The 25,996-nt window shown below is 43.3% G+C and overlaps 1 protein-coding gene across 21 annotated transcripts in view; it reads right to left on the bottom strand.

The window, feature by feature from the left end:
• Positions 1–1,040: 1,040 nt before the first annotated feature.
• Lrrfip2 (LRR binding FLII interacting protein 2) overlaps positions 1,041–25,996 on the bottom strand; it is a 103,722-nt gene continuing 78,766 nt past the window's right edge. For 8 of the 21 annotated variants that reach the window (XM_031344262.1, XM_031344264.1, XM_031344265.1 and 5 more), the window contains 10 exons: positions 25,111–25,281; positions 19,510–19,602; positions 16,817–16,909; positions 11,272–11,373; positions 10,905–11,037; positions 9,271–9,320; positions 6,502–6,622; positions 4,123–4,202; positions 3,004–3,108; positions 1,041–2,433 (listed from right to left, as the gene is read on the bottom strand). In XM_031344262.1, the coding sequence (XP_031200122.1) occupies positions 2,323–2,433; positions 3,004–3,108; positions 4,123–4,202; positions 6,502–6,622; positions 9,271–9,320; positions 10,905–11,037; positions 11,272–11,373; positions 16,817–16,909; positions 19,510–19,602; positions 25,111–25,281 (1,059 nt within the window). In that variant the 3' untranslated portion in view covers positions 1,041–2,322. The remainder of the gene's footprint in view (positions 2,434–3,003; positions 3,109–4,122; positions 4,203–6,501; positions 6,623–9,270; positions 9,321–10,904; positions 11,038–11,271; positions 11,374–16,816; positions 16,910–19,509; positions 19,603–25,110; positions 25,282–25,996) is intronic. The other 13 variants (XM_031344268.1, XM_031344270.1, XM_031344273.1 and 10 more) reach the window with 5 other exon arrangements.

The raw sequence follows: 25,996 nt of genomic DNA, 5'->3' as shown, positions 1-25,996 counted from the left end.
TGGTTGTCTATCTTGTTTTCCTTCCTGAGTCATTCTGTTTCAGAGTTACTCTGGAATTGGGGAATAACAGGACTGGTGAGAAATACCTTTATGAGGAGGGACCCAAAGCTCCTCCCAGGTAACACTCACTGACAGCTCATCCCTCAGATGACTAGGGACCAAAGCTCCTCCCAAATAAAACGGACAGCTCATCCCTCAGAATGAGAAACTTCCAACAGTGAGGAGGCTACACTTGGAGAGGGAACTGATTATGTCCTGAAAACATCAAGAAATGTTAGCAATCACTTCTCAAGAGCCTTTCATAGGACCTGAACTTAATTACCTTGTCCAAGATGAATTGGTTCATCAGCAATACATACCTCAACTGTCTCCTTTTGTTCCTTCTTTTGAACCATTAAAACTTGGAAACTTAATTTAGAATTCTGGGACCTTTTTGTCTTCTCCTCCCAACATAGCCATATGAAATGATTCTTTGCCTTCACTATCAAACTGTGGGGACTTGCTGGGGTGGGTGGTCAAATCTAGTCCACTGGGAGTTAGCCAGGGCTTTCTCTCTAAAGCCAGTAATAAAAACATCCATTATTCAGTACCCAAACAAGGTACCTTAATGTTAGCCTTCCTCAGAGGAAATACAACACTCCACACATGGACAAATGCCCGGGCCTTCAAAGTAGAATACACACCACAGGATGCAATGAAGAAGGTTCTAAAGAAAACAATTTATCTTAATGAAGAGATAGAGCCATTTCAATTGAAAAGACTAAAATAAGGGCTAGGGTCAAGCAGGGCTCCTCAGAGCGAAGGTTCAGGAGCCCAGGAGGGGCATGGCTGAGTGACATCAGTGGAAAGGAAGGGGTGCCTCCTAGGCATGAAAAGCTGGATAGCCAGATTGTAGCTGAGAGATGATGAGACAGATCGGGATTCCTGCCAGTACAGTTGTCGCTCCTATTAGAAGATGCACAGGATCTTCTCAGCTGAGGATGTAGTTTCCATATCCTAAAAATGAAGGGCTAGTGGCTCTAAAGAAGGGACAATTGTCATTCACTTTTGAGTTAATTTTATTATCTAGTTCCAAGGCTAGATTTATTAAGAGGCTTTGATTCATTAGATTTTTCCTCAATATAGTTTCTTTGTAAACACTTTGAGCTACAGTAATCATTCCCATGAAACCACCTTGATTCTGGCAAAAGAGAACCACAAACCCTATAGAGTGGTTACAGTAGGGGCAGGGGTATCTTGAACTGGGCTCTTTAGAGATGACAGTTCTTAAGCATTTTATACTCTGGAACCAGGCATGAAAGTACCTGCCTGGAATCCCAGCACAAACGAGGCCCAATGCGGAGGACTGTGAGGTGGAGACCAGCCTGGGCTACACAGATCCTTTCTCTCAAAAAGCTAGAAGAAAGTTCTGTACTCCGGATTATCTCATCTTGAGAAAAGAAGAGCAAGACAAGACTGTACATGGTTGCCATGACTCGTCCTCCAGGCTTCTTTAGCAACGACTGCCTGCAGCCAATCGTGGATGGCAGAAAGTCGTGTTTTCATAGGTAGGTTCAGGCAGATCCCCTACCTGTCTGCACTGTCCCTCCCTCCCTCCCTCGTCCCTTGAGCTTGTCTGAGGTTTCATTTCAAAAATAAGCAGCAGATAAAAAATACACGGAACAGCACAGTGGGTGTACAGACAGAGGACCCTATTTTTTGGAGTACAGGCTTGGACTTGCTCTGCCCCATGCAATAAAGTTTAATATACACTCCCCATATTGTTTTCTAAAATTTTTATATAAATTTAAATATCTTACAAAAAAAAAAAAAGGCTTTTTCCTCCAAACATAAATTTGAGTGAAATACAGACTCCCTGCTGCTGAACACATCCTCACGGAAATGTAAATGCTCTGGCAAGAGGAGTAGGAATCCTGGCCCTTGGTCTCTGAAGCCTCTATCACACTGTGGAGAAGGCACTTGTGTTTTTGAGGTCTCCAGCAAGTGTCTCGGCACTCAGAATGGCCATCTTCCAGAACCCACAGCAATGCCACCCAAGCGCCTAGTCAGTGAGGCAGCCGGAAGAAGATGGTGAGAAAACGTGATTCTAGAATGTTGAAAATAAAAACAGCACAGACTAGTTCTCACTGTAGAAGTGAACTACAAACAAAATCCAAATCCATAACGACTAAACCTGCTTCATTCTCATAAATTATAAAATACAAAGGTGGCTGTTTAATGACAAGGCTTGAAACAGTACTTGAAGGGGTTTGTGTCAATGTACAAAAGAGTCAGTGTCTCCCGGCAAGGCCCGCAGAGCAGCGCCCAGTGAAGGGCCGACTCCTACTGCTGGGCTAGAAGAGCTGTCCTGTTGGCCTTCATCTTCTCTAGCCGCTTAGCCAGGTGGCTGTTGGTCATCTCCATCTCCTCGATCTTGTCCTGTGCTGTCCGTAGCTGGAGACAAAGGGCACAGTCACTTTATGTGCTCAGAAGAAAGCCCAGCAACCTTTTCTACCGCTAATAGTGACAGCCATGTCCAAATGGAGTCCCCAGACAGCTGTCACCTTCCTCCAGACAGTTAGAGGCCTAAGCACTAGCGTTGAAAATTGTTTAAACCACAACACACAATGTGCAAAAGCTGCAAAACCTGATGTCATCTGAAGCAAAACCCAAAAAATAGATTTTTATTTGCTGCTTTATAAAAAAAGTCAGTGGCAGCCACTGCAGGTCCAAAGCCTGTGTGAAGGGAAGGTGTCCCCACGGTGTGTTTACCAGGGCTTCTCGGGTTTGGTTACTGGAGACAAGGATCTCATTATGTAGCCATGGCTGGCCTAGAACTTACTATGTAAACCAAGCTGCCCTCAAACTAACAGAGATAGGCCCACTCTTCTGCATGCTGAGTGCTGGAATTAAAGGCATGCACCACCATACTTGACTAAAGTCAGACTTCTTAGATAGTGTGAAAGGCTCGCACAGACTTTGTCGTTTTTGGAGTGTGTTCTTCAAGAAGCATGCTAATAGTACCTCTCGCTGGAGCTTCCTTCTCTCTGCTTTCAGTTCATCTTCAATTTTCTCAGCGTTCTCAGCAGCGGTTTTGTACCTCAGCACCTGCCCCTCAAGCCGGCTGATCTGTAAATAGAGCACACAGGCCTATAGAGTTTGCCACCACTGCTTGGAAGCCAAGATGGAAGTGCAGTGTCACTGGGCAGCCACGGATCCTGGGAAGAAGGACAGCTGCAGGCAGGGTCATTCACTCTAAGGCTAATCTCCCATGTTTTAAGTCTTTAGGCTTATGAAATGTATATGGGAGGATTTCTTTTAACAGGGACTGTTTTTAAATCCTCTATAGAAATATCTACAGAAAACAATGACAGTTGCAAAGTACTGTGCTGGTTTTTTTTAAATCAATACATATATTTACTGTGAGCACACAAGAGGTCTCTGCTTGTTTTGTGTCAACCTGACGAGGAGGGAACTAAAATTGAGAAAATGCTTCCATAAGATTGTACTGTGGGCAAGTCTGTAGTGTATTTTCTTAATTAATGATTGATGAGGGAGGGCCCAGCAGATTGAGTGTTGCCATCCCTGGGCTAATGGTCCTAGGGTCTAAGAAAGCAGACTGAACAAGCCATAAAGAGGAAGCCAGTAAGCAGCACGCCCCATGGCATCTGCATCAGCTCCTGCCTCCAGGTTCCTGCCCTGCTTGAGTTCCTGCCTTCACTGCTTTTGATGATGAACCATATGAACACACCCTTCACTCACAAGTTGCATTTGGTCATGGGTGTTTCAACACAGCAATAGAAACCCTACCTAGGACAGGATAAGAAGAGTCGTGTGGGAACCAGTTGTCTCCTGCAGTGTGTCTCTGGGAACAAACTCAGGCCTTTAGATTTAGCAGCTAAGTGTCTGTGCTATAGCATCTTGCTGGCTCAGTCCTTTATCTTTAGAGCAACTGTAAAGCTGGATTACCCCACCAGGTGTTCTCTAGATTTTTCAACTATAACACAGAGCTTTTGAAACACCTAGCTGCCAAAGCCACCCACAGAAACTCAAAGGTCTAGCCACTTGGTTGCAAGAAGCTGAGAGGCATTTGGTCGCATTTAGTAGTATTTAAACCATTTGGTGCACCACAAAACTACTTACACTTTGTTCCAAGGTAGCTATGTCTTGTTCTGCTTTCGAAAGCTTGAATTTGTATTCACTAATTTGTCTATTGGCATCTCCTAAAACAGAAGATAATAATGAATTATACTCCTCTCCAGAGATGAGGCTGCAGAGTAGCACACAGAGGACAAGCAGTTCAGGTTCTGGACGCCGTGTCCTCGGGGAGCTCCTGTACTTCTGCGCTGCAGGGTCAGAAGACCAAGAGTCAGAAGCAAAGTCCAACGCTTCCTCACACCAGCAGCTCTCAACCTATGCATCTGACCAGGTAGCCTGCATACCAGATATTTACACTACAATTCATAACAGGAACAAAGTTACAGTTAAGAAATAGCAATGAAATAATTTTATGGTTGGGGTCACCACAACATGAGGAACTGTAATAAAGGGTTGCAGCATTAGGAAGGCTGAGAACCACTTCACTTGTAAACAGACCTTTGAGAAAGCTCACAGGGTGGCAAAGTCCCCTGCAGCCTCTAGGCTCCCTGCTGTGAATGCAGCCCTGTACCTTACAGCTCCCAGGCAGTGTTTCTGCTCTCATATACACCGACTCACGTTGTCACCAGCCTCAGTAAGATGCACTCATCTCCATGGTTACACAGCTGCAAAGTTTATGGACATAAATCATATCTACCCACCAAAAGAAATGATTCAAGCATCCCAAGATGAACACTAGCAGGCCTGCCTCGCAGGGTTCAGTGCAAGCAGTTTTGCTGTTGAACAGTCACTAGTACCTTAAAGCAACCGGAACCACAGGAGATGGCACCTACCTGTAATCTCAAATCCCAGCACTGGGAGGCCAAAACAAGAGCACTGTGAGTTTGAGGCCAGCCTGGCTGCACAATGAGACTATCTAAAAAACAGATAAAGCAGCTATCTCCAAGGCTACCTCTGGGAGTAGAGAGAACATTCCATCACGAGCTCTACAATGGAAGTTACTGTCCTGTTTTTATATTCATATCTCCAGTAACTCATTATCAAAACGTACAGCTTCTTTATCACTTTCAAACACTGATTCCTTCCTGTGTACAATCTATTCATTTCATGTGTGTGTGTGGTTTTGAAACCCTGCTCATTCCACAGGCCAAGCTGCAGTTCAGAGCCAGCAGCTACTTGTCTCCTCTCCCACAGCCAGTCCTGGCTTCCAGGCAGTGTCTCAGGTCATTTAGCTTTCACCCACAAAGCCACCGGTAACGGCTACTTGGTTCTAGGAAGCAATTATAAACATGAGCCTGTTCCATTTCAACTTGGTTCCTTTTGAATTTGTTGCTTTAGCAAGCTTTCCAAACCTGCTCGTGCTGTCTGGGACTGCCGATATCCACTGCACTGACTGGCCAGGCTCATCATCCAGCTTCTTAGCTTGCCTTCCTACATTATGTCACGTTCCTGTCCCACTACACAAACTACTCATTAGGGAGTACGAGGGACCTGATGTCTGAAAGAGGGATACTAACCATAGAAGTTATTAGTAAGTTTCAAACTCCCAGACTCCTTCATTTGGCCTAAGTCCAATTGTTAGCCACAGTTTTAAAGTCCATTATCAGAAAAGCCACTACAAATTAGAAAAGTAAAAGCCCCTATTGTAAGTTACATATCACTACCAATGCGGTAACTATAATAAAAATGGATGCTAGGACAACTCTACTATGGGATTTAGTGTGAAAACAGAAGACACTTAAGAATGGGTTAGAGAGATGCTCTTCCAGAGGACCCTGGTTCAATCCCCTATACCCAGGTGACAGCGCACAATTGTCTGTAACTCCAATACCAAAGGATCTGGCACCCTCGCATAGACACACATCAGGCAAAACATCAATGCATATAAAAATATGAGCCAAGCATGGTGGCAAACACCTTTAATCCCAGCACTTGAGAGGTAAAGGCAGACAGATCTCTGAATTCTAGTCCAACCTGATTTCAGGTCAGTTAGGACTATGTAAAAAAGACCCTGTCTCAAACCAATGACATGGAGTAAAAAATAGAAAGGAAGAGGAAGCATAACTTGGATAAACAAATTATATTTTGTAGCCTTGTTTTTAATTTCATGTAACGAGTTTTTGTTAAAAACTAGGAAATATCAGAAACAACTCAACATTAATATAAGCTGATCTTAAATCTTCAACTTTCCAAGATGAATTCTAAAGCAAAAGCTTAAACGGAAGAGAGTCCCACCCAGGAGGTCAGAGATTACATGCAAGCAGTAACTGGCCATGCCACCCCTGGGCCATAGGTGACTACAACTGTAATTTAGCTCCTAGGTGACCAGAACAACTCCCCTGGGTTCTAGCAGCCCATATCCAACTCTATTCCAGGGATACATGCTACAAACCAGCACAGACTGACCTGTCCCCTGGTACCTACTCTGCATCTCGATGAACTGCAAGTCTGAGCCGTTCTGTAGTCCTGCCAGGTCCCCGGACATGCCATCATTCCTGGAACACTTCTGCCGTTCTTCCTCTAACTGGAGGTTCAATTTTCTAATCTAGAATGAAAGTAAAAGTCACCAGAGAGATCTGCGTCTGTTAGGGTTAGGGTTAGGGTTAGGGTTAGGGTTAGGGTTAGGGTTTCTTTATCTCTCTCTTTGGTTATAGTGGGGTGAAGCCCAGGGCCTCAGGCACGCTAAGCAAACATTGACGTGGAGTTGTAGCCATAGCCCTCTGTTTTACTTTGAAATTGGCTCTCACTAAGTGCCCAGGCTGGCTTTGCATTCACTCTGCAGCCCAGAAGACCCCGAACTTGGGATGCTCTTTACTCAGCCTTCTAAGTAGCTGGGATTTTAGACCTGTGTCACTTAGGCCTATAAGATGAGCGTCTTGAGTATGTATGTGTGGATGCATATATGTTTGCATATGTGGAGGCCAGAGGTCTACATCAGATGTCTTTCTCAATTGTTCTGCTATTTTGAAATTCGGATCTCTCACCAAGCCTGGAGCTAATCAATTTAGCTAAGCTGGCGAGCCACCAAGCTTCAGCGAACCTTCTGTGTCCACCTCCCTGGGATTACAGAGCATGCTCCGGTAGCTACTACTTGGAATTCCAATCCAGGCCATATGCTTGCATACCAAGTGCTACAAGACCGTCTCCCAACCCCACTTCTCTTAAATGAAGTTCGTGGCCATATCATAAACACAGCAGATCTGTCTGTCGTACATTAGCAAAGCATACAAGTCATTCAAGCACTATTTTGCCTATGAGACAAATGGTCCTGGGCATTTGATATAAACTAATATAAACAGAAAATGAGCCTCAGAAACTAGGTGTCCCAATAAAGACTTCTATTCTTTATTACTTGTATGTGTTTGCACAAAAGTACATCTTTTGAGTTGTTTTTTCTTAGTCTCATTAAAGTGAAATATTTCATGGACAGTTAGGACTTTTTTAGTTTTTTAGAGACCTAAAAATAAGTGGAAGTCATTGATCTATCTTCTTTCAACTCTACCTGATCTCTATTAGAGGTCCTCTCAACACTGGTCATCCAGCTTAATTTCTAGGTCCCACAGGACCATCATGGTCTTATAGTGAATTCTAACTCTTTCTTGACTACATGCCTGTATCATACAGCTGAATGCAGCTAGAGAAACACATAATAAATGTGTTCACAGAAACTTTTCAGGTGCAGTACAGCTTCTAAATTCTATTGCTTGACCTCTTTCTACTAAGGCCTTCCAGGGCATGGATATTTCAGATAAACCCACAACAATCTGTTCATCTAAATTTCCCACATGCTATGAATAATATATCAAACCATGGAGTATCATTTGCCATTCCCTAATTGACTAATAAATAGGAGCCAGGGGAAGAATAAATAAAATCACGCAAGTTTTTCAACTCAGAACCAGGAGTTTCTAGAATCTACAGGGGCAACTATGATGCTTGAAAACTTCTGAACACATCAACCGTGAGATTTCAAGATACTAGAGAAAAAGAGAAAAGGACAAAAGGGAAAGCAGAAACATGACCTCTGAGAGATCAAATCTCAAAATGGACACACACACACAAAGGGCAGAAAACATCTTTGTGGAATCAGTTCTCACCTATCTTACGTGGACTTTAGGGTCATCTGGCTTGCACAACATGCACTTAACTTGCTGAGCAACCTCATAGGGCTATGCCTTCACAATTTTGAACAACTATGCTCAAAGACAGGACAATGAAGAAATAGGCCTTTGAAAACGCTTAAGGAAAATAACACTTTCATATCCTTTGAGATTATGGGAATTTTTTAACAGCGCACATGGTCTTCCTCAGGAAACTACGGAATATATACCAACAAAAGAGTGAAGGAAAGAGGAAGGTGAGACAACTGAGAAAAGAGCCCCCATCCACAGCACAGTCTCTCCCCTGGCCTGAAGGGCCAGCATACCTGGAGTAAAAAAGCCTCTAGAGTTCAGAGGCTCGAGATGGAACCCTGGTGTGTATCAGAAAACCCCTGAGTGGGCTTAAACTACTGTTCAAAACACAAGCTAACTTTGTGATAAACACAAGAAAATAAGCATATGGCTTTAAAAAAGAGAGAAGCTAGCTTGAATATAGGGTGGCTCTCTGTGGAGCCAACATTCCGAGTCCTGCAGATGGAAACAGACTGGCCTTTAAGAGGAACAGGAACAGGAAGTTGCACATGTGTGGCAGAGGCTTGTCTTCCACAGAGGAATGCCAATAGATGGTCCTTTAAGGAAAAGCATCATCCAATCAGTGACTCACACTGAGGGACAGCTAAAAGAGGGCGGAGATGGTCAGGCTGAGGGTGGAAGGGCTGCGCAGCAAGCTTTGTAAGCATCCTATACATTCTTTTTTTGTGGCACAAAACATGAATTAGCTTTTCTTCCTTGAAATGTCACTTGAGTAGCAAAGTTAGAAATATACTTCTAACTTTGTCTTTCAGGGTTTTGTGTGTTTGTTTTCAAGACAGGGTCTCACTATAGTTCTGACTGTCCTGGAACTCATTATGTCAACCAGGCTACCCTTGAACACACAGAGATCCACCTGCCTCTGCCTTCTGAGTACTGAGATTAAAGACATGCACCACTAATACACCCAGCTATTTCTAATTTCTAGTGAGCATTCTATTTCATTAGCATTTTATTGCCTATCTTAGATAAACTAATAGATTCAGATGAGTAGACATCTTACCTGTGACAGGAGATCATCTTTTTCTCCAGCAAGTTTTCGTAGCCTCACATCTGGAACAAATGGGAAGGAAGGCTGTAAACTGAACTTGTAAAGGTGCTCACAAATAGCCAACATCTAATACATTCCATTATTTACAGTCTGAACATGGAAAGACACATAGGCTTTAATTACAATAGAAAGAATGCTTTATTCATACTCCCAGCCAGTGATAGTTACAATTATCAAACAATATACCTGTTCCCAGAGCACTGACTTTCTGCCTAGAGACAAACTGGAGTCCAGAGGAAACCAGGTGTTGTTGTTGTTGCAAAAATGTGCAAGCTTTTCCCAGTTGTCTTTAGAGGTGCCCACTCTTAGTAGGACTATGAATGAAGAGTGGGACCCAGGAGTGTGGAGTAAGGTACCAGTAGGCATGGCTAAGTGGGAGCAGGCGAGTGAGGTACTCTAGACCGCAGGGTGAAGCAAAGAGCCTGGTGGATCAGAAAATTCAAAGTGGGCTTAAACTGCTAACTTACTGATGAACACAAGAAAATCAAGCACACAGAACCTGGGCTCCAGCCCGGGACAGACGCCCAGGGCAGCTTCTTGGGCAGGAACAGACTCATATGTTGAGGAGACACCACTAGTTCAGCTAAAGCAGCTATTCACAGCCAGCCAAAGAACCCATGATAAAGAAGGTTAGCCATGTCAGTTCCAGTTCCCAAAGGTGGAGGAACCCAAGAGGGCTGGCCCATTGTAGCCTTCATTTCTCTACAGTATCAGGCTATGAACAGTATAAATAAGAACAACAAAACAGCAAACTGACTTAAAAGATTTTTGGTTTGGTTTGGTTTTTTTAACTTGAGTGGTTTTTAAAGGGCCAGCTTATAAATGACAACGCCATGTTAAATGTCGTGAGCATGCCTGCTAGCTCTCTCCTCTGCTCATCTGCATCCTTTATCAAAGTGCTCAACAATCAATTATATTTCTAGAGTTCTACATGAGACAATATGCTTACTAACTTTAAAATATTTCAGCCTATGTTCCTCACATTCCCTTAAGGAAACTGTACACACAAAAACAAGATAAAGAAGAAAAAAAAATTAAATGTAAACTGGTGACACTGTACCATTTGTATCTGTTTGTGCTGTTTTTCTTCCCCGAGTGTAAGATTTATTGTAGGGCAACATTTGAGCTGGCCCTTTCGTGGCCTCCTGGAGAGAAGCTGTCACTTCATTCTCCAGGGTTACTCTCAAGCCCTGCTCTGGAAGTCACACTTCATTCAGTATGGTCTGTTCCATCATCTATCATCTCTCATTATGAAAAGTGGTGGCAAAGAGCTGCAGAGTCCTAGGAGCAGCTTAGAATCTAAATCCATGTGGGTCAGGAAGAAGCTAAGCATATGCTGGGAAGTCCTACCAGCCCTGAGCTGCCCATGCGATGGACACACTGGACTTTGCACAAAGTCTGTTTTAGTTCAAGTAAAAGGAGATGTGTCTAAACCTGCAGTGCCTCCCTCATGAAGACTCCACTGCTGGTTTCCCAAGATCAAGAATGGCTAAGGACAATGTGTCCAGATTTCCTCTTGGCACCTACCCTGACCCCAGCTAGAAGCCTGACATCAATCCAAGACTAAGTAGCAAGTAGTGTCTCACCTAGTGGCCCTTCTCCTGCTGACTCCAAGACCTGAGCAGCTTCCTGAGACACCGCAGTAATGGCTCCAACCACAGGCTCATGATTGACATCACCATTGGGAGTACTGTCTGGGATTATAACTAAGCCATGTTTCTGTAGAGAAGAAAAAACTTAGTATCACAAACGATAACCCACACAGAAACTAAGTTCTATTGTGGCATCTCTGCGACAATATTTGTTTACTATGGATAAAAGCTAATAAGAAATTAGTTATGTGATACACCTCTGTGGAGGAAACAGCTCAATCAAGCATCATATCAAGGCTGTTGTTTATGGTCAGAAAAGAAACGAGGCAAGAGGAGGGGAAGAAGGCCCAGGCTGACATACCTCTGCTGTCTTCAGTGTCTGCTGCAGGTCAGCCAGCTCCTCTCTGAGCACATCTCGCTCATTCCTGAGGCAGGCAATGTGTTCTTTCTGTTTCTCTAGGGCCTGGTTTTAGGCAGGGTAGTAAGGGCAAGAACAGCATAGAAAAAGAGCAAGAGAAAGGTGACTAATCCAATAAGCAGAAGGCCTACAAGCAGGAGGTTAGAAGCATGGAGACAGTGGCCAGGCAGTGGGGGCGACGGTCTGTGTGCACAGCTGTGGAAGAGTTTAAACAGAAGAGCGCTCATGCATGAACTTGGCAAGGCATGCTCGTCACATGAAAACCGTCTTTACACACAAGACTTTCCTGCCTTACTTCCTCAGTATGTTTTCATTTGGTAAGCAACAAAAAGCACACATTTCATTTCATGTTAAGTAAGCGTAGTTTAGTTAAGAATTTGCTTAATTTTTTTAAGATGAAATTAGTTTGAGAAGAAAAGCGAGTCTGGATAAATTATTTTAAATACTGGCTGTCTGCTTGTTCTTCAAGTGTTAGAACAAAGCACTTAGCCATCACTTGAGTCTCCACAGCCTACTTATGTTAACTTAATTATACACGAGTATGATTTGTTTGTTTTTCTGGTACACTGATAAAGTGAGAAAAAACAAACAAACCAGAAAATGAATACTAGCCCAGCTGGGTAACAGGTCAGGGGTTTCAAATCTAGCCTTGGGGGTCTGACATAGTCATATCCAACACATCTGACAAACAGCGACACCCACCTCAGAGGTACGCTAGCCTTGGGGTACTGCTTGCACCTGGCAAGTTACACAGTTTGGGAAAGGTGGGCAGCTCTGGAACCACACTCCAACAGCAGGACGAGAAAGCAGGCACACAGTAGCCTGGCATGAGCACCGTTTCTAAAGAACGCTTCTACTACATATTTTTCCTGCATTTAATGTCTTATCTCATCACCAGGTCAAAGTGGTTAACTGCTTAGTTACTTGTTGGCTAAAAGTGTTTCCTGGTTGTTCTTGTTGCTGAACAGAAGGTCTCAATTGCCTAGGCTGGCCTTGAATTTGCTATGTAGTCCTGGTCCTCCAGTGTCTACCCATAGTGGGAATAACAGGCATATGTCAGTCAACATGCCTGGCTCTGACTGAGTCATTTATATAGAGCCCTCATGGTGCTAGTCTGTGAGCACCCGCACTGCGCAGCACTGACTATAGCAGTGGATAAATGACCTCATGGTGATGTTCACCCTTCTCTACTCTCTGTGATGCACCGCTGATCTCCCTGCCCAAGGGAGAAGACGAATGCAGTTCCCTCTCAAGCCCTCTCATATGGTTTTATAGCAGCCTAGAGAGGCTGCATTCTCTTCTGTCACGTTCATCCCACATGATGCTGGGGAAGTGTCCCTTAGACAAGCCCTTCCTTACTTTTCACATTGCACCATCAGACTCTAACTTCTTCCCATAAATGGTGGAAATTTACACATTTGCTCTATCTGCAGTTACCTGTAAAATGACGTGAGACTCTAGATTCTGAAGCCTTAAGCATTTGCTGCTGGTGTCAATACCCTTAACAACAAATGACACATTAGAACAAGCACAGGACACTTCCTGTCTGAAGCATGTGGGTTAGCTGTGTGTTACAAAAACACGGCATGCAGTTGTGCTGTAATCATGACATGTAGCGAGGAGGTGGTCACTTTCACAATATGCTTGTTAATAACCCCACTGAATACAAAAACCTCAGGAACAGACCAATCTCAAGATTCCAGCAAACACTAGTATGTGGCTTTTTTCCTCCTTCCACAATTATAGTACCGGGTTTTGTTTTACTTTTAGATTTTAAAATTTCCTCTTCCCATAATTACAGTTAGGAAAATAAAATATATCCTGTATGTTTGTTCATTTCACCACAAAACTTGAAAGCTACTGAAATACCTTATAATTGGGTCAAATGTATTTGTTCTAGATCTGAAATTCTCTGTATTGCCTGACCACATAACCACTGCCCTGTGCCTGCAGGCAGCAATTGCCTCTGACAACAGATCAAAGTACAGAGTTCATCTTTGCAGAGATCTAAATAATTCTTTGTCAAAGATCTAACATCTAAATTTAGCAACAAAAAGCCAAACAGAGATGCAGAGCAGGCTGGGGTACTATGCAACCAGTTAAATAACTACAGTTATTGAAAATGAGGATTAACTGTGGTTGGGTCGACCAAGAGCTCAGAGGCCTTTTTACATGCACTCCTCAAGTCTAGGTGAGAACTACAGGCCAGTGCTGAGAGAGCTGATGTCACCAACGAAAGGTAGGACAGAAGGCCTGCTTCTTTAGTAAGTCATTAGATTTTATTCTTGAAAGTGAGGCTAGAGATGAGTGGTGCTCTGGGTGCTGAAGCAAATAAAAAGAAAGCTGGATCTGTGGATTCAGCCTGATCTACACAGACTCTGTCTCAAAAAAAAAAAATCCACGTCTAGAGACATGCTCAGTAGTAAAGCATTTGCCTATCAGGAGTGAGTGCCTGGATTCCATTCCTAGGACTGGAAAGAGCAACAGTGAGAGCAGATAACATAACAGCTCCAGACAGAAAAGTATCAAGTGTTGGTAAAGAAACGGAGGAAGTCCATCCTTGCTCAGGGCTCTGGGAATGTGGAAGCACGGAATTGCTGTGGAATACAGAATGGCTAGTCCTCAAAAATAAATTAGATAGAGTTACTGACTGACTTGGGGATAGACCCAAAATAACTGCAGGCAGAGCACAGAAGAGATGTCTGCATTACATGTCCACAGCGGCAGAGATGGATGCTGCTGCCAGGTGTCAGGGACAGGTAAGTCTGATGCATACGATGAGGGAAATCCCATTCAGTTTTAAAATGGAAGGACATTTGCTGAATGTGGGTGAAGGATGCCTGGAACGCCAGCACTGAGAAGGAAATGGGAAAGTCAGCCTGAACTGCATAGCAAGATCACACACAGAGAGGGAGAGAAGGAGGGAGGGGGCAGAGACGGAGGGAGGCAGGGAGGGGAGTTGGGGGAGAGGGATTCATTAGTTCTCACACACACTGCAATGTTGACAAAGCTTTAGGAGCTTATGCTACTGAAATCAAGTAGCCATAAACAGGCAAGAGCTAATGACTGCACCTCAGTGAGGAGCCTGACTAGTTAATCTGGAGACAGAATGGAGCAGTGGCTGGCAGGGCTGAGGCATTATGCGTACAGACTAAGCTGGAGAGGACAGGAACAGTGTGCACTTATGTGTCCAATGGTTAAGATGGCAAATCATTATTTGTAATAGGCACAATGTAAAGAAAAACTAAGGGAGGGATAAACTACTGTTAGAATTGGATGAACTTTCTGAGTTATGCTGAATGGAACAAAATCTATGCCCCAAAATGTTACACACCGTAGGTTTCTATTAATACATCATTCTTAAAATAGCAAAATTACAGAGTGGCTCTCAGGACTGGAGGGCAGTGGTAGATGAGTGTCTATAAAAAGGACAAATGGAGGTGGCTCTATCTTCAGTGTACCAGCCATGTCCTGGCTGTGACACTGTACTACTGCTCTGCAAGATGTGACATTTGTGAGCAAAAGGGACACAGGGATTATCTTGGTATCATTTCTTACCCTTGAACGTGAATCCTAACTTTCCTCAATATAAAAACATTTAATTCTTCAACAAAGCATTGATCTGTGTGTGAGTATGTGTATGTGCATGTGTGTTGCGTGCGTGTATGTGTGTGTGAGTGTATGCATGTGTATCTGTGTGTACGTGCGTGCATGCGTGTGTGCGTGCGTGTGTGTTTGTATGTGTGCATGTGTGTGTGTGTGTGTGTGTGCGCGCGCGCGCGCATGTGTGTGTGCGCGTACGTGTTGGCACACACACAGCAGAGGTCAGGGGAGCACTCTGGAGTCTTCCCTCCTTCCACCTTCAGGTAGGCTCTGGAGACCAACGTCAAGGCATCACAGGAGCAAGGCAAGCCCTTCACCCTGAGCTGTCTCAGCAGCCTAGCAAAGTTTACTTTTTAAAAGTTAAATACATTATATCTTATAGAAAATTTTAATAAATCCTCAAATAAAAGCAAAGTGATGTATATCTTAACCATCAGCATGTACATTTCTTTTTCTTCTTTTTTCTTTTTGAGATAGGTCATACTATGTAGCCCTGGCTGGTGTAGAACTTGCTATATAGATCAGGCTAGCCTTGAATTCATGAGATCCACCGCCTGCTTCTTCCTCCAAGTACTGGGGTCAAAGGCATGTGCTGCTACAACTAGTATTGGCATGTCTTTTTGGTAGGAAAACAAGGTCTGTTTTAGTGAGCTATTTTATGGGGCGTGCAGTTTTACTCTAGCCAGTCAGCTTCTGTTCCAAGACAATCAGCTTAAAACCCTAAGAAAATCATAGAAAAGAGACGCCCTGGGCCTCCTGACCCATGAGATGGCCATCCCAGGCTGTGTGTGCATTTTCAACTTTTTCTCTACCAACTTCACTCTCCCTACTGTGTGCACCCATCCCACATATCACTTCACTCTCCCTACTGTGTGCACCCACCCCACACATCACTTCACTCTCCCTACTGTGTGCACCCACCCCACACATCACTTCACTCTCCCTACTGTGTGCACCTACACATCACTTCACTCTCCCTACTGTGTGCACCCACCCCACACATCACTTTACTCTCCCTACTGTGTGCACCCACCCCACACATCACTTCACTCTCCCTACTGTGTGCACCCATCCCACACATCACTTCACTCTCCCTACCCTGTGCACCCACCCCACACATCACTTCACTCTCCCAAGGAAAAACATTTATAAATAAAGTAATTTAGAATCACAATGTCCCTTGGGAAGATTTTCTAGGTTTTATGGAAGTTTGGGGACTTGGTAATTTAAGCTTCAAAAAATTATATAAAAGTATCTTCTATTCTTTAAATTTCTACCCTATGGAACTAGGTATGTGACTAATATCTTGCTATCCTGTAGCATGCTTGGTGTGTACACACAGCACTACACTAAACAGCAATGAGGAAGTTTTCCTTACCAGGCTCCATTGGGCCTGCAGGGTTAGAATTAGAGCTGGTGTCACACTTTGGCAGCCCTATGATCATACATTCCTATCCATTTCCATAATTAAACTGATTTGTAATCCCTTCCTATTCTATTCACCAACAATTTATACGCTAACACTCCCCTTCCACCCCCATCTTCTTTTTCAATCCATATTTTATAATGTAAGCATATCTAACTGCCCACGGAATTTGAATTAGATGCCTGTGGTTGCTGTGGGGTAAGAATCCTTATTATATGGGAATGAAGAACACTTCTTTTAAAGGTTCCTGTTTGTGACCTTCACAAACAGGGAGTCTGGAAAGAGATGCTCTCTCTATGCACACTACCGGCATTTCCTAGAGAAGTTATTCTCTGTCTTCTGTTATGCATACTGTCTAAACATGTAATAATAGGATGGCTTTTTGGCCACCTCTGAGTTAAATTCTCTTGGTCTATCCCTCAGGAATGAGCTTCTCCAAAGCCCCACCTCCTCGCATACCCCAATTGTTTTATCTTTCCAGAGCAGGGTCTCTTGGAGGTCAAACACCTCTTTTGTCATGGTGTCTACTTTCTGCTGGAGGCGCTGATTCTCCTGAAGAAGAGGGAGAGGAAAATAATAAAAGCAGAAAGAAAAAGGCAAGGTAGTTAGAAGAAGGAAAGCGGAAGGAGGTGGGTGAATTCTAACAGGGAGGAGGGAGGTCTAGGATCCACAGAAAAGGGAAAGGTGGCATCCATTGTCTCTAGGCTGGACCACAAAGTCAGCAAGGGAAGACAGCAGGATGCAGCCAAGCATGTGCTGTGTGTGTATAGGCCCTGGGTTTGATCCCGAGCACCACAAGAAAAGAGGGCAGGACAAATGTTCCGAACACAGCTCTGTGGCAGCCATCCAGCCTTCACTCCTACGGACACACACCCCTGCACACTCATCCTGGGATAACTGTACATCCTACGGACACACACCCCTGCACACTCATCCTGGGATAACTGTACATCCTATGGACACATACCCCTGCACACTCGTCCTGGGATAACTGTACATCCTACAGACACACACCCCTGCACACTCATCCTGGGATAACTGTACATCCTACAGACACACACCCCTGCACACTCATCCTGGGATAACTGTACATCCTACGGACACACGCTCCTGCACGCTCATCCTGGGATAACTGTCCTTCTACCCAAACACAGAGCCACTTATATTTACAAAAAGAAACTTGTGTTTGCTTATGAAGAAAATAATCCTTTACCAGAGAGGAAACTGTAGCTTTGAATGTTACTTAGTAAAGCAAAACTAAAAACAAAAAGACAGACAATAACTCAGCTTCATCATTTTGATTTCAGTTGACAAAAACTAAAATATCAAGAATATCATAAAGTATAAAAATCATTAATTTTTAGAAAGGATGGGATTTTAACACTTAGCTGTTCTTAAGCAAGTCTTCTGGTGAATATCATTATTAGCATAATTAGTCCTAATTAGCACCAACATGCCCTAGAATCCCCTGGGGGAAGTCTCAGGTCCATATAGTCGTGTTTATCAGGTCAGTCTGTAGGCACGTCTGTGAGAGGCTATCTTGATTGCTAGCTGATGTGAGAGGGAGGCCCCAACAGTCCTGCCTTCAGGTTCCTGCCTTGAGTTCCTGCCCTCACTTCCCTCAAGGATGGACTGAGACCTGAAAATGCAGGATGAGTAAAGCCTCCCCTCCTCCCCTAAGGTGCTCTTGGCTATCCCAGCCACAGACGGCAACCAGAGGGGGTGCTTACCCAGAGTCTTCCCATGCTTCCCTGTGTGTCACAATCAGTGACACGAAACACTGCCCCTCCTCAAACACTCTCCACCTCATTATCAGATCTTAGTTCTTGAGACCTAACGGCATTACATGTGATACTTGGGTTTCAGTCGTCATGATCAATAGGTACTGACATCCAAAAGATAGGAACTGAGAACATTCAAAGACTTAGGCTTCCAAGTCTGAAGCCAGCACCGGGGCTTGTTATCCAAGAAACTGGTGACAAATGACAAAAGTCAAGCCTTACTATCTTCACATGGAATCCTTAATAAAAACCAAATCACTTAAGCGCAGCAGGGATGGTGGTGGCGGATGAGTGCCTTGACCACGTGCTGTGGCCCACCCTCCTTTACACAGGGATGCCGCCTCAGTGTGGCAGAGTTCCTCCACAGTGCAGATCTGAAGCCCTGGAGTGTGATTAAAGAGCTGACAACTCCCTCCTTTTCTTCAGCTACCTCAAGTGTGTCAAGCTGAGGGAAGGGTAAAACTCTCCCTCGGGCTGGCGAGATGGCTCAGCGGGTAAGAGCACTGACTGCTCTTCCAAAGGTCCTGAGTTCGGATTCCAGCAACCACAAGGTGGCTCACAACCACCCTTAATGAGATCGGACGCCTGGTGTGTCTGAAGACAGCTACAGTGAATTACGCCAGAGCAAGCTGAGGCTGGAGCGAGCGGGCCAGAGCGAGCGGGGCCAGCAGAGCTCCTGAGTTCATTCCCAGCAGCCATACACATGATAGCTCACGGCCATCTGTACAGCTACAGTGTACTCATACACATAAAATAAATAAAATAAATCTTTAAAAAAAAAAAAACCTCTCCCTCAAGAATCGTGTCCTATAGCATGGCATGGGCTATGGTACTCACTAGGACCCACAGAGCACAGGATCTGTAATGCTTCCCTCTCCAGCTTCCTACAGTATCTTCAGGGAAAAGTGCTTAAGAAGGAAGACACCAGCCAAAACTCCTACCATTAAAGGAGGGAGTTTTATAGAGTTGTTAAACATTCACTTGTTATGCTTGCCTTTAAATTTCATTTTCAAAGAATCCTGAGAGAGCTAATGGTAACACATGTAAACTATATAGCAACAGTTCTCAACATGTATGTCCTGACCCCTTTAGTGGATAAACAACCTGTTCACAGGTCACCTAAGACTCATCAGAAAACACAGATAATTACATTACGATTCATAACAGTAGCAAAGTTATAGTAATGAAATAGCCTCAGAGATAATTTTATGGTTGGAGGTCACCAGGCCACAACATAAGGAACTAAAGAGTCTCATTAGGAAAGCTGAGAACACTGCTTTATAGGACTTTAACAGTCTTCCAACAAACACACCACCATCCTATCCAACTCAGATTTTCAAAATGGAACATTTCCACAGTGGAAGCACATACCTCGAGGAGCTCGTCCCTCTGCCGAAGGCCTTCTTTGAGTTCATCCATCTTGTGCTGCAGCACGCTGCACATGTGCTTCTGCCTTTCTAACTCCTGTTATTAAGAAAATGCTGTTGTTAGAGGTCATGGGATAGATACAAAGCTGAACATGTGTACGTTATCATAGAGGTCCTGTGTGACTTCCAGAATCATCCCTAGATGACTGACTTGCATGAAAAGTGTCAAACTTTAAATCTCCATCTTGTATGACAAAGGAAGAAAAGCACCAAAAGGGAAAGCAAGCTTAGGGATGTTTTTACAATGAGTAACTGTAGAGTCGAGTATTCCAAAATCCAAAAACAATAAAGGGAAAGGGGGTGGGAGAATAATTAAAATTGTTAGAATAGCAAAAGCCATCACAGAGTAAAGATAAGAATAACAAGTTACCCAAGAAATTGTCATTTATGTCCACAGTCAAAGATTTATTACGCTTTTTCCATCTGGATAACTCCTAAAATAACAACAGTAACAACAACAAAACCCCACTGAGAACAAGGAAAACCAGGCTAAAGCCCAGGAAACAAGAAGGGAACAACTCCAATACGACACATGCTCACAGGAAGAGAAACACAGCAGCTCTGTGTGTCAGCACACATGACTTTGCAGGATGACTTCTGGACAGAAACACTACAAACACCGTGAATGTGCACAATGGAGTACCTGCAGCAGGGAAATTAGCCAAGATTTGTGTGCTACAAGCAGAGCAGCATTTACTGGGTGCTGCTGCTCTCTAAGGGAGGAGCACAAATGCATGTGTTTCCATCTGTTTCAAATGTTCTATCTCTCTTCTTAATCAAAGTTGGCTGACATAGTTTCTTGGCTTATAAAAGGAAAGACAGATCACTAAACGCACGAAGATTTCTCCAGGGCTGGAGAGCTGGCTCAGCAGGTAAGAGCACTTGTTGCTCTTGCAGAGGACCTGGGTTTGGTTCCCAGCACCTGTGTGGTGGCCCACAACCATCTCTAAGTGTAGTTCCAGAAGATCGAATTCCTTCTTCTGACCTACACAAGCGCCAGGCATATATATGGTGCACAAACATACACAAAACAAAATGAATGAAAATTTTTAAAAAATAGAAATAAAATAAAAAGAATCCCCCCCAAAGAAAGAGGAAAACAAGGATAAAAGACAGATAAAGTTTAAATTCATGTCCTTTGTTTGACTTCAGACTCACCTATCTTTACATAGGTCAGAGTTCAACTTAAAGTGTGACTCCAGGTAGAGGAAATAGCCCACGCCCAGGCAAATGAAGGCTGGGGGTGGTAAATTGTGGCACAGACGGGACAGTATCCGTCCAGCCTTGGGAAAGAAGGAGCTCCATGCTGCGTGTTATAAGTCAAGATGTGTACTGATGAAGGCAGGATGGTAACCATGGCTAGAGAAAGGGTCAAATATCTCTAGTAACTCAATTTGTTTAGAGTTTACTTTTGCAAGATTAAAACATACAGATTTTATATACAACAATATAAAAAAATGCTTCTAGCCAGGCAATGGTGGTGCACACCTTTAATCCCAGCACTTGGGAGAGGCAGAGACAGGCGGATTTCTGAGTTCAAGGCCAGCCTGGTTTATAGAGTGAGTTCCAGGACAGCCAGGGCTATACAGAGAAACCCTGTTTCGGGGAAAAAAAAAAGCTTCTAAACTACACCCTTTAAAATGGTAACTTTATTGTGGTGTGTTTTTGCCATAATAAAAAAAAAATTTTTTTTTAAATCTATTTCAAGTGCCCTTTAAAAAACAGTATTTTGGCTCTGCATAGCCTACTGTCCCAAAGTAAAGGCCAAGTCAAGCATTGTGGCTGCTTTCTATAATTATACCAGGGTTACCATGGCCTTGCTTTTCTGAGTGAAGTGGAATACAGCAGTAAGAATTAGGGCAGAGGAGATGGGGAACACAGGGACTGGATACAATCCCTACAGTCATGCATATAAATTTGAACCATCACAGTATAGTGTATTTTGTCATACAAACAAACAAGAGCCCACATACATTTTCCCTGAAGGGCCATGAAGTGACTGACTGAGCATCAAGAGCAGCCCTAGGCCTTCGAGAGAACATGGAGGCTCTCCTTTGACAAAGGATGCTAAAGATAAGGCCAGAACACGCTCGTCTGTCAGAAAGCATGAAGCCGTCCAAATACTTGGGAATCAGCAGAAAAGGAGCTCACTATAGCCAGCGGTGGGGAAATCTGAGCATCAAAAGGAACGAAAGCTGAAATGCACAACACACAAACTCACAAAGACTTCACAAGGGGCGACTGGTCACTGTGAATGGTTCACCCCTTATTTTGAAACTATAAAAGCAAAGGAGTCTTTGTCTTGACTTTCAGAACTCTGCAAACTGCCTCATCTAAGTAATAAAAAATGACGATCCTCTCTTAAGACGGACGTGATAAAAGATAATACGGCCACAAAGCATAAGGAGGATAAAAAGAAATACAAAGCTACAAGAAGATGGCGGTAAATCATTTATCTGTTACATAACCTATCTGAAATATAGTCTTACAACAGTAATAAAAATCAGAAAATGAGCAATTTCAAAAGAGAAACAAGAAGCCCATGAAAAGATACTCAAACCCAGTAGCTTTATCAGAGAAATGCAAATCAGAGCTTCACCCACTGGATGGCTAGACTGGAAAGGCCATACTAGCAAATGGTGGAGAGGATACTGGTAAAGAACACAGCCAGTAACAAACACCAGCTGAAATGCCAACACTGTTTTACAAAGTCTGCTGTTCCTCACTCGGTATGTGCAGCTGCCAAATTACCCAACAGTCCCACTCCTGAGTAATTAGACAAAGGAAAGCAATGTCCAAACAAAAACTACAGAGATGTCCATGTCAGCATTTCTCACCAAAGGCCAAAGGGAAAAACAACCCAAATATCAATTAATGCTGCTGGGTCCCCCAACACAAGTAGCTACCCTAAAGATGGACTGTTAATGTGTCACAGGAAGAAATGAAGCACTTATATGTATGCCACAACATGGCTGACTCAGGATTACTACATCAAGTGTAAGACAACAATCATGAAATAGCTCCTTTTATGATTCTGTTGATATCAAAGTCTAGAATGAGGAAATCTATAGAGACACAAAGAAGATCAGTAGTTACTTAGGGCTGGAGGATCAGGTACAGGAAGATGATGACTAAAGAATATTCAGGTTCTATTTGAGAGAATGTCAATATTTTTATGAGTGTAGTAGATGCATCTTTATGTGGATATACTAAACTCTACTGAATCATGGACTTTAAATGGAAAGTTATATATGAATTGAATCATTTTTAAATTTTTTTGTATGAATGGGTGTTTGCTTGCAAGTATGATTTGTGCATCACTTTCCTGCCTGGTAACTGTGAAAGCCAGAAGAGGGTATCAGATTCCCTGGGACCTGATCTAAGCTCTAAACGTGCAGCTACAGCATGAGAAGACAGCCAGCTACCTGGGTTCTGTAAAAAACACCATGCCACTTCTGAAGCAGGCTTGTAAAAAAGGGCTCCCATTACATTTAGTGACATCTCTACACCTGACAGCCTGTTCACAGGAACTAAGGAGGACAGGGGATCCCTAAAAAAGACACTATGGGCATGAAAAACAAAGTATTTAAGAACAGCAAGCTCCTAGGACAGGCAATCAAGTTTCCTCAAATCTAAGCTGTACTGGGAAGAGGTGGAAAGGGAACCAAGAGCTAAGAGTCTCAACACAGCAACTAATTTCAAGGTGTGGGGCTCACCTGGATCCCCGGAGGGTGTGGCTAGAAGAGGGCTGACGGGGGCAGGGTGAGGATGAGACAAGATCTCAGGGTCTCACTGGACAGTCCTGGCTGGCCCAGAGTTTACTACTAAACTCACAGAACGTCCTCTTGACTCTAACTCCTCCACACTGGGATTAAACATGTGTGCCACCACACTAGCTTGTTTCTGTTTTGTTTTGAGGAAGGGTCTCAGTGTAATCCTGGTGGCCACAAATCCATTATCCTCTTGCCTCAGCTTCTCAAGTGCTAGGATTATAAGCACAAACATGGCTAGCTTCTGATTTCTTTCTAAGCATAAAAAAGGAAAAAGTGTATGGCACCATGAAACCACTAAAATTTTAATATATAGGGATTGATATTAATTTTTCAAGAATGAACTGGTCTTTTGTATGAGCATGCATGTCTGTGGGTGTCAGAGAGTCAAGTGTGGAGGCTGAGGCTTATGCCAGGATGTATTCTCTCACCTTTCACATTAAGGTGGGGTCTCTTGTTGAACCCAGAGCTCAATGATTTGTCTTGTCTCCCTGGCTTCCTCCAGGTGTCCTGTCTCTGCCACTCCATGGTATTTACATGGGCACTGGGGATGCAAACTCTTGTCCTTAAGTTTGGATGACAAGTGCTTTATCTGCTCAATCCTCTCCAGCCCTGAAATGTTTTGTAATGTGCTTTCTAAAGGGAGAGTATGCAGTCTGTCCAGATTAACTATTAAAATTAGATGCCTAGAATTTGTTTTAAGTACAGAGTAGAAAAAGATAGGGCTGGGCTAACTAGGGGTTAATGGCAACAAGAGGAAGCTGATAGACTCATTAGATTCTCTACATTTTTTTTCTATGTTCAATATCAATATATATTTTAAAGACTTATTTTTATTTTATGTGTCTGTGTAAATATCTACATGCATGCATATGTACCATGTGTATGCCAGAACCTGCAGAGGCCAGAAGCCTGGGTCAGATACTGTGGAACTGGAGTTACAAGCAGTTGTGAGCTACCTGATGTGGGTGCTGGCAACTAAACCTGGGCCCCATTGAAGAACAGCAAGTGTGCTTAGTCACCAAGTCATCCCTTAATAACATGTTTTTGAATGTCAGCTAAGCTGGCTTCTTATTAAAAAGTATTATAACGCATGGCCGTGGGAGCTCATCAAATGCTACACAACGAGTTTCCTCCCCTTCTTATGTACAATGCAGATATGTTTCCAACAGCAATTTCCTACCATTCTCTTTTTATTTATATATTGGCAATATAGCAGTAACTAATTTCTAACAATAATGTCCGTTTATTCTCTACTTAGAAACCAACATTAAAATGCCCAGGTCCAATAAAATTTTAATACAACCCAGCATGTCTGCTGCCGCTGCCTAAGGACAGATATGGCATTTTGACTGGTGGCTTTTATTCTTTACCTGTGACTTCTCAAGAAAACACTTATCAGCTTCTGACTCACATCTTTAAACTGCTGCTTCTAAGTAACTGGTTATTTGGAAACTCGAGTCTCTTGAAGTACTTAGCTCACACTGAGAGCTTCCAAATTGTGTCATTCTGTTTACAATGGAGACAAAGGGCAACTCAACGTCATTTTCAAAGTTAAAAGAATAAATATTTGAGTCCTTAATCTAGCTTTTAAAAACCTAAAAAAGTATAGAAGTTTTTCTTTAAAAAAAAAAAAAGTTTTAAAAATCGAGAGGTCACAGGGTGACTTCGCAGAGCACTGAGCTCTGACTGGCCCAGCCGCCCCATCTCCTTAAACAGCAGGCTTTGCTTTCCTCCCCACGGCAGCAGGGCAGGCATGCGAGGTCAGCAGCTACCTTTGACTTCTCTTCGTTTTCTCTGTGGAACTCTGCCATCTGCTCCTCCTGCTCTTCAATGACGTCCTTAAGGGTGTCCACCTGGTAGATCAGATTGTTCTTCTCGTTGTCCAGCTGTGCATTGGACACCATGGCTTTCTTGTATTTCTCTTCGACTTCAGACAAAGACTCCTAAATAACAAAAACCCATCAGCTTGACATCTACAACATGGTGGCTGCCCAGGACACACACAGCAGTGCAGCCTGGCACACTCAGAAGCATTCCGCACAATGCAAGCAGGCTAGGCGCTCCTTGTTCAGTAGCGTGCACGTGTAACAGAGAGATGAGAAGACACCAATGCCTCTCCGAGAAGTGGTCTCTTTGCATGCCAAGAACACAACATCAAGCAGCAAGAAAAAGTGTACAGAAAGCACTTGTTTTTAACAAACAGAAAATGTACAACAAATAATATTTCCAAAAGTTTCTCTTGTATCTTTAACAAGCAAATGTCTGGTGTTCAAACTGCAGCACTTTGAGAGAGCACAGACTCTGTCTGCACAACCACGCACTACTCTGAATTTTGCCTCATTTGTTTCTGTTTTCAGTATTTCCACAGTGAGCATAATGCTAATATAAATGGATGGATATTCCAATCCTACCAATTATCTGTCTTTGAGTCACTGTTAAACAAATATAAAAATCACTTAAGAGCTATTGCACAGTGCCTGAAATTTTACATAATGCTAAAGCTTTTACCTAAGATATTATATACATATTTTAAAATAGTAAGTAACTTGATAATTTCAATTGCCTATTGACTTATTAAAAGATAAAAAGAAGGGGCTGGTGAGATGGCTCAGCGGGTAAGAGCACTGACTGCTCTTCCGAAGGTCCTGAGTTCGGATC

This window comes from Mastomys coucha, unplaced genomic scaffold, assembly GCF_008632895.1.
Source record: "Mastomys coucha isolate ucsf_1 unplaced genomic scaffold, UCSF_Mcou_1 pScaffold23, whole genome shotgun sequence".
Classification (NCBI taxonomy): Eukaryota; Metazoa; Chordata; class Mammalia; order Rodentia; family Muridae; genus Mastomys; species Mastomys coucha.
Note: the sequence above shows the minus strand (reverse complement) of the source record. Positions and strands in the feature narration are given on the sequence as shown.